Here is an 8,311-nt window from a genome sequence, read left to right on the forward strand (position 1 = left end):
CAAAAATAAACCGGTGGAAAGGGCGCAGGGGCTGCCCTGGCAGAAATCCAGTACTTGGGAGTTGGAGAAGGGAGGGGCGATGAGTGAAGTACTTAGGACCCGCTGGTGGCCATAGGATTGTCTCCAGGTACCGCACCCGCGCTGCTGTCACACCGCTTTGGCGTCGGCTAACTCCAGCTCCGCCCCTCCACTGTGCCGTCAAATAAGCTGGGCGTTTCCATCCTGCCCCCCCAAAGCTGTCGCAGTTACCACCCAGCGGGCAGCCGCTGGTCTCCCGGTCGGCTCGCCCGCTCACTCTTCCGGACTCCCAGGCCTCCAGGCCTGGGTGGGGCGACCGGCTGCGAGTCCCGGGAGGCCGATCCCGGCCACCCCCTCTACCTGGGACTTTCCTCTGACCAGAGCTGCACAAAAGATCTCGCTGTCCTTCAACGTCGTCCAATCGCCGTCCTCACCCCTCCCCCGCCCCACCTGGCCCCCGCGTCGACCCTACATGTCTCCTCCCCTTCTCATCTCCAGCTCCTTTTACAGAGTTTGGTTTGAACTTTCGAACCTGCCAATCATCGCCCTCGGTGCGGCCCAGGGCGGGGTCCGGTGTCCTCCCTCCCGCCGCGTGGCCTGGGCCAGCCTATATAAGACCTCTCCTGGAGGCGGACTCACACTGCTTCTCCCCGGGACTCCTTGGTAGTCTGCTAGTGGGAGGTCCTCGTCACCCTCTCTTAACTCAGACCTCGCGGACCGCTTCCTAGACAACATGGTGAGTGTGGCTGTGGGGCAGCGACGGGATGGTCTGAAGGCACCGCGCGCGGGAGCTGCGGGCTGCCCGGGGGTCGGTGCCTGACACAGCCCCCGACGGCCGCCTCCAGTTAGATTGGCTTCGTCCCCCAAACTAGTGTCGCTTTGGTCTGGAAGACTCGCCCCGGGTACCTCCCTCTTGATGGCACTTGATGGGAGAACGTCCCGTCTGGGTCGCCCGCCGCCCCCGTAAAGGCAGGGAGCTTTCACATTGACCACAAGATTGCAGAAACTAAAGGGTCTCCTTTTTCTCAAGTGATGTCGCTTTCCCAGCTGGGGTACCCCAGAGGACCTCGTCCGCTCCGGACGAGCAAACACTTCCGGGCACCGTCTCCACGCCCTGTGACTCGCTGCTGAGTCACCTGTGGCCAGTCCCGGGACCTTCCAGCTGCAGCTGTGCACCTGGGAAGGCGAGCTCCTCTGTAGAAGGGACTAATTAACCGTCAAATCCCCAAATCCAGCCTATTTCTAGTGTCCGGTGGCATATTAAGTTAAATGAAACAGTCCATAAAAGCGTTTTAAAAATTAAGCTAAACTACCACTAACAACTTTTTTTGAGATGGGGTTTCTCTGTAACAGTCCTGGCTGTCCTGGAACTCAACTTTGTAGACCAGGCTGGCCTCGAACTCACAGAGATCTTCCTGCTTCTGCCTCCCAAATGCGGGGCTAAAAGTGTGCTCCACCAACTTCCCAGCTATATTTTGTTTTTTAAGACCCGTCTCATGTAACTCATACTGTCCTTGAAATGACTCTGGCCAAGGATAACCTTAAATTCAAGACCCTCCTATTTCCAACTCTCAAATCCCGGGATTAGTCATCTAGCTCAACACTGGGATAGTTCAGTTCTGAAGAAACAGGGACTCTGGGTGGGGGCGGGCAGCCTTTAATCGAGGGCTCTGAAGGCAGAGGCAGGAGGGACTCTTGAGTTACCAGGAACTAAGAGCCAGCTTGGATGAGGGTGGCTAGTTTCATAACACTTGAGGGGCTGAAGCAGAGGGGTTGTTCATGAGTTTTGGGGCTTCTCAGTCTCCCTAGCTAGTCCCAGGCTAGTGTGGGCTACAGAGTGACTAATCAAAGGAACCTTCCATTTGGGAGAGCATTTGCCTAGCCTGGAAGTCACTGAGTTCCATCTTTAGTTCCCTCAGAAAAGAAAGTAACAAAATTGTAAATAACTTTAGCTGTCAGGAGAAACTTAAAAGAAAATCTCATCAGCATTGTTTTTGAAGGGTTTAGTTTCACAATTCAAGGTGCGGACCACCTTTTGATCTAGCTCCTTCCCACGTGTTTCTCATAAAACTGTTAAGGTCAGTGGGTGGTCGTGCATGCCTTAAGTCCCAGCACTAGGGAGGCCAGCCTGTTCTACAGAGTTTCTCTGTAGTGGAGGATGACCTTGAACTGATGATTTCCTACCTTGAACCCTAGGACTGGAATTACTGGCATGTGCCACCAATGAAAGGTTAAATAGACTGAGCTGGGATAGAGCACAGAACTTCACACGTGCTAGGCCAGACCTCTCCCAACTGAGCTAAATTCTCCAGCCCCAAAAGCTGGTGGTGTTTCTTGTTTCACTTATGTATGGGTGTGGCTTTAGTATTGTCAGTATGTTGGGGGGGGCGGGTTGAGGCTCTGCAGTAACCCCCTTCACCAATGATCCAACTCTCTAAGGAACTTTTTGTTACAATGAGTATTCATGTTTCAAAATTGTATTCTGAAAGGAGGGTTCAGTGCTGTAGTTACAAAAGTAATTAACAGCTGGCTAGAGTGCCTTTGACCAAGCAAAACCAAAAAGATACAATCCGGAAAAGCCCGAGGCTCACCTGTTAGGCAAGCACTGTTTAAGTGAATGGCTTTTGAAAGTCAAGCTGCTCATCCAGTTGAGGCTGGACTGGACTAAGTGACTCATCTGCCTTTCCTTATCCCAAGCGGTCCTAGACTTTTGTCTTTTTAGCTTGCAGAGATAGACTTGTTTTTTTTACGATTTTTACATTTATCTTGGGAAAGTTGGTTCCCTCCTTCTAAGTAGAACGATTGAACTTAGATCATCCAGCTTGGCAGAAATTAGCTGCTCCAAGCCATCTTGGCCACCCACAGAGGCACTGCCTACTGACAGGGGCACTGAAAGGCTGCTGGTGGAACGCACTGGGTCTCAGGCACTCCTTCCTTAGGCCTGTATGCGGCGCTTTCTAGATTCAGGGGACTGTGGAGGTCATTGGAACAGGAGCTGCACCTCCCCCACAGTCCACAAGGCCTGAGACACTGAACTCAGTGATGTGGTCTGAATCCTTGATTGCTTTATGGGAAAGACAAGAGGAAAGGGCATGACAGGTCAAAGGTTGCCAGTCTTGTTTTATTATCCTAGGCTGTGAAACTGATTGTTAGAGAACCTACTAAGGAGCTGACATGGCGTTCTGAATGCATTTTTTTTTTCTTCTTTGTATTTACTTTGGACCTCAGCTCATAGACTACTTCTGCAATCCAGGATGGGCCTTCCCCACCTTCATAGAAATACTTGAAGGAACAGGTGGTGGTGGCTCACTCCTTTAATCCCAGCAGCACTCAGGAGGCAGAGACCGGTGGATCTCTGAGGCCAACCTGGTCTACAGAGTGAGTTTCAGAATGGCCAGAGCTACGGGGAGAAACGCTGTCTCAAAAAGAAAAAGACAAACAAATAAATAAAAGCATGAAAGTCTTTACTACTTGAGGAAAATAGTAGAAACCGTGGGATTTTTTTTTAATGTCAAATATAATTTTGGCCAGATCCCAAGTCTCATCTCACACTGAATTATGAGCCTCTGTTCCCTATCAGTCCTGTGGTCCAGGGTCTGCAGTCTTTGCCTCATTTGACTAATCGAATATGGGTTTGGTAACTTCAGAATTACTGTGTTCAGCAAGGAAAGGAAAACAAGTGTTCCCCCACTGTTAAACCCTTGTAATTACTTTGCCACAGTGCCAGAAATGTACAATATAATCTACTAGGGAACAACTAATTTCTCCATTTTTTCCCTCATTTTAAATCCTGTGGTAAGGTTTTGGGAGCCATCTGGCCTTTATAGCATCCTTCTCTCTCACCAGATGGATTGACAGTGGAGGAAAAATGTTCTCCTTACAGATTAGAGTCTTCACTGGGTGGAAAGGCTGCCTCTGACCACACTTCTCTGTGAGTCATGGGGCTGGTTCCTCTCCTTTAGGGAGAGGAAGTTTTGTCTCCTAAAGAACTGGATTAAAGAGGAACCACAGTGAGCTCAGGAGTGACACAAGTCAACATGACTCAGCTCTGGAAGGAAGGACTCTGCCTCAAGTTAAAGAATGCTTCAGGATCTGAGGAATCCTGGCATAATCTAGTGTGCTGTTCTAAAGTAGAAAACTGATCCTGAACTATTAGGGATACAGTCAGTGGAAGGGCCTGGCCTTGTCTAGTAGGTCATTGGCGTTAATGCCTTCCTGAGAGTATCTTTTCCTTGGGTTAGTAAGTAGATCTTTTGGTTGTGAAATGTAGTCCTAGGTTTGTCATTTAGATGTGAGCCATCCCTTAATTCCTCACTTACCCTGTTTTGACACTTTTCTTTCACTTTTCCACAGCGTGAGTGCATCTCCATCCACGTTGGCCAGGCTGGTGTCCAGATCGGCAATGCCTGCTGGGAGCTCTACTGCCTGGAACATGGCATCCAGCCTGATGGCCAGATGCCAAGTGACAAGACCATCGGGGGAGGAGATGACTCCTTCAACACCTTCTTCAGTGAGACAGGCGCTGGCAAGCATGTGCCCCGGGCTGTGTTCGTAGACCTGGAACCCACAGTCATCGGTAAGTGGGCCAGGGGCTTCCCTGAGGCATTCTGTCCTGGTCACATACTCAGAACCTCTCCACACACCGCCGAAGAGTGAGTGAGCTTGTGTGTGTCAGTTACTGTTGTGAATGGTTGATTTCATCTCCTTTTCCAGATGAAGTTCGCACTGGTACCTACCGCCAGCTCTTCCACCCTGAGCAGCTCATCACAGGCAAGGAAGATGCTGCCAATAACTATGCCCGTGGCCACTACACCATCGGCAAGGAGATCATTGATCTTGTCTTGGACAGAATTCGTAAGCTGGTAAGTGCAGTGGGCTATGGGGGGAGAGGGTTCTATGCATGGTTCTACCAAGATTTGAGGAATTAGCTCATTCATTGAGGACACTCACCTGTCCAGGTGAGAACCAACAAGATTCACCATCCCATCCCCTGTCCCTGTCTGTGAGACACACACACACACACACAATGAAGACTGTTAAGCCTCTTTGTTTTAAGCTCAGACATTCACACTCCTTAGTCACTCAGTAGGTGGCTGACGCCTACTTGTGACTAATTGATAAAACTCATTTGGAAATCTGGACAGGAGTTTCATGCTAACAGTGAAAGATCATAGGTTGCAGCTCATTCATAGAGTAGTCACCTGGCATTTACAGCACCCTGGCTTCAGTCCTCAGCATAGAAGGAACAAAGATTCAGGGCCCGTGGAGCCCACATGACACCACTTAGAAATAGCCTACAGGGGCTGGAGAGATTGCACAGCAGCTGAGGACTGGCTTGCTTGTCCAGAGGGACCTAGGTTTGATTCCCAGTACCCACATGGTGGCTTACAACTGTACTCCAGTCCCAGGGGATCTGATGCCCTCTTCTGTAGATCATGCACGAGTGCACACACACGCACACATAGAGTACATAGAAATACATGTAGGCAAACACCACACACATAAAGTAAAATAGGAGCCTACAGAAGAGTCTTCCAACAAAGCTTGAGGTGTGGAGTCAAGAGATTTCTTACTGGGTAGCAGGTATGTCATTTGAAGATCTAAGATCAGAAATCCCAGGGAGGTGATTTCCTAGCAGTCAGGGCAGTGAACTGGCTCTGACTGAATAGAACTAAGCAAGTCTAGTCCTATCAGGAAAGCTGGTAAGTGTGTGTTTTAATGAATCATCTAATCAGATGACCACTCTGACCACCCTTTGTGAGGCTTATAAGTGATTAACAGAAAGTGTTCAAGCCAGCCCAGCTGGAGTGGCTTGCTGGGAAAATCACATTATGCTAAAAAGCCATGGCTTGCCTCACACTTCCATTGGAATTGGGTTAATGAAGTTTAACTACACTGACTTGGATAGATATTAGGGCCCTGCCTTGAGGGGTACAGAAACCTAGTAAAAGCCTGAGATGATTTCTACTGGAAGAATTAATTGTATTTGACCTTGGTGCCACTGAGTCTACAGGCTGAATAATGGATGTGACTGACAGGGACCTGCCTGATCCTCTTGTGTGTAATTACAGTGTGGACCTATAAGATGAGAGAACTGAAGGATTAGTAAAAATGTCTGCAAACTTAAGAGTTGCAATGGAATACTTTATCCGAAAGGTCACAACTTAGGGGTAGGGACGGGGTCTTGTAGTAAGTCTAGTGTGTACAAGGTTCCATCTCCAGGACCGTAGAAAAGTATGGAGGTCAAATTTGGCCTGCTGTTTTGTAACAATTACTAGTCAGAGTAGACCAGTTGAATGGAGCAGGGAGCTCCAATGACCCGAGGTCTGGTGGAATGCTGATTAAATAATGGAATCACCTTGCCAGAATGAATAACACCCTCCTGCCTCTCACCCCCCAACACCACAAACTTAGTGCTTCCTGTGCCAAGCATTATTCTAAGAACTCGTTTAATTTTCAGCCTCAGCTGGGTCACTACTCTGATTTAGTGAGATAGAGAAATTAATTTGTCCCACACGAGAAGGTGGGACCCACCCCCCACCCAGCCTGCCACTACCCAGGGCACTGAAACTTGGTCATCCTGTGTTCCAGTTTAGATGTTTCACACAGATCTGGCAACGTGTGAGGTCTGAATCTGGCTGGCCCTCAGTAACTCCAGCTGATGACAAAGGTGCCCTTGTGGTCTGATCCACAGCAAGGTCACTAGAGCCCGCCTTCCCAGCCTCTAAAGCATGCTATGTGTCTGTTCAGATCTAATGTCCTTTAAAATCAGTTTTAGGGAAGTCTGAGTGACTGAGCATTTCGAAGCCTTTCATAACTACTCTTGGACTCTGGAACTTTATTGGTAGTTAGTCACAGACTCATAAACACCCACTGCAGCTTCTACATAGATGTCTCTCAACATTAAAATGAGCTTTTCTCTTACAGGCTGACCAGTGCACAGGTCTTCAGGGCTTCTTGGTTTTCCACAGCTTTGGTGGGGGAACTGGCTCTGGGTTCACCTCCCTGCTGATGGAGCGGCTCTCTGTCGATTATGGAAAGAAGTCCAAGCTGGAGTTCTCCATCTACCCAGCCCCCCAGGTTTCCACTGCTGTGGTTGAGCCCTACAACTCCATTCTCACCACCCACACCACCCTGGAGCACTCTGATTGTGCCTTCATGGTAGACAACGAGGCCATCTATGACATCTGTCGTAGAAACCTCGACATTGAGCGCCCCACCTACACTAACCTTAACCGCCTCATTAGCCAGATTGTGTCTTCCATCACTGCTTCCCTCAGATTTGATGGAGCCCTGAATGTTGACCTGACAGAATTCCAGACCAACCTGGTACCCTACCCTCGCATCCATTTCCCTCTGGCCACATATGCCCCTGTCATCTCTGCTGAGAAAGCCTACCATGAGCAGCTTACAGTAGCAGAGATCACCAATGCTTGCTTTGAGCCAGCCAACCAGATGGTGAAATGTGACCCTCGCCATGGTAAATACATGGCTTGCTGCCTGCTGTACCGTGGGGATGTGGTTCCCAAAGATGTCAATGCTGCCATTGCTACCATCAAGACCAAGCGTACCATCCAGTTTGTGGACTGGTGTCCCACTGGCTTCAAGGTTGGCATTAATTACCAGCCTCCCACTGTGGTACCTGGTGGAGACCTGGCTAAGGTCCAGAGAGCTGTGTGCATGCTGAGCAACACCACAGCCATCGCTGAGGCCTGGGCTCGCCTAGATCACAAGTTTGATCTGATGTATGCCAAGCGTGCCTTTGTGCACTGGTACGTGGGTGAGGGCATGGAGGAGGGGGAGTTCTCTGAGGCCCGTGAGGACATGGCTGCCCTAGAGAAGGATTATGAGGAAGTTGGGGCAGACAGTGCTGAAGGAGATGATGAGGGTGAAGAATATTAGCCCATGTGCTGCAATTTTACACTTCATTGTCTTGTGTTTGTCTTTGTATGTATATGACTGTCTTACACTATCAATAAAGGTGTTTCCATATTAAGTGGGAAACTGGCTTTTGGTTCAGCTTCTTTTCCCATTCTGCCTCGAGATGGCATCTTGCCATGAATGCTGTCACTGTCCTGATTTGAATCCTATTGATGACCCATTTAGTGGGCCCAATTGAGGCTAGTGATTAGTTGACCATTTTCAAGTACCTTCTAGTGTTCTGTGCTTACTAGTTTGTTTCATTATGCATAAGTCTGATTTAAAACATTTTGTACTTAGACCACAGGTCAGAGTCCCTGTCAGTCGATCTCAAATGCGGTATCGTGTATAGCTATTAATGTGCAGAATGACT

The 8,311-nt window shown here is 49.1% G+C and overlaps 1 protein-coding gene across 1 annotated transcript; it reads left to right on the plus strand.

The window, feature by feature from the left end:
- Positions 1–622: 622 nt before the first annotated feature.
- Tuba1c (tubulin, alpha 1C) lies at positions 623–8,019 on the plus strand. The gene is given in 4 exon segments (NM_001243977.1): positions 623–754; positions 4,372–4,594; positions 4,732–4,880; positions 6,946–8,019. Coding segments are annotated over 4 exon segments (1,350 nt in total). The 5' UTR covers positions 623–751; the 3' UTR covers positions 7,921–8,019.
- Positions 8,020–8,311: the final 292 nt, after the last annotated feature.

This window comes from Cricetulus griseus, chromosome 2 (genome assembly GCF_003668045.3).
Source record: "Cricetulus griseus strain 17A/GY chromosome 2, alternate assembly CriGri-PICRH-1.0, whole genome shotgun sequence".
Classification (NCBI taxonomy): Eukaryota; Metazoa; Chordata; class Mammalia; order Rodentia; family Cricetidae; genus Cricetulus; species Cricetulus griseus.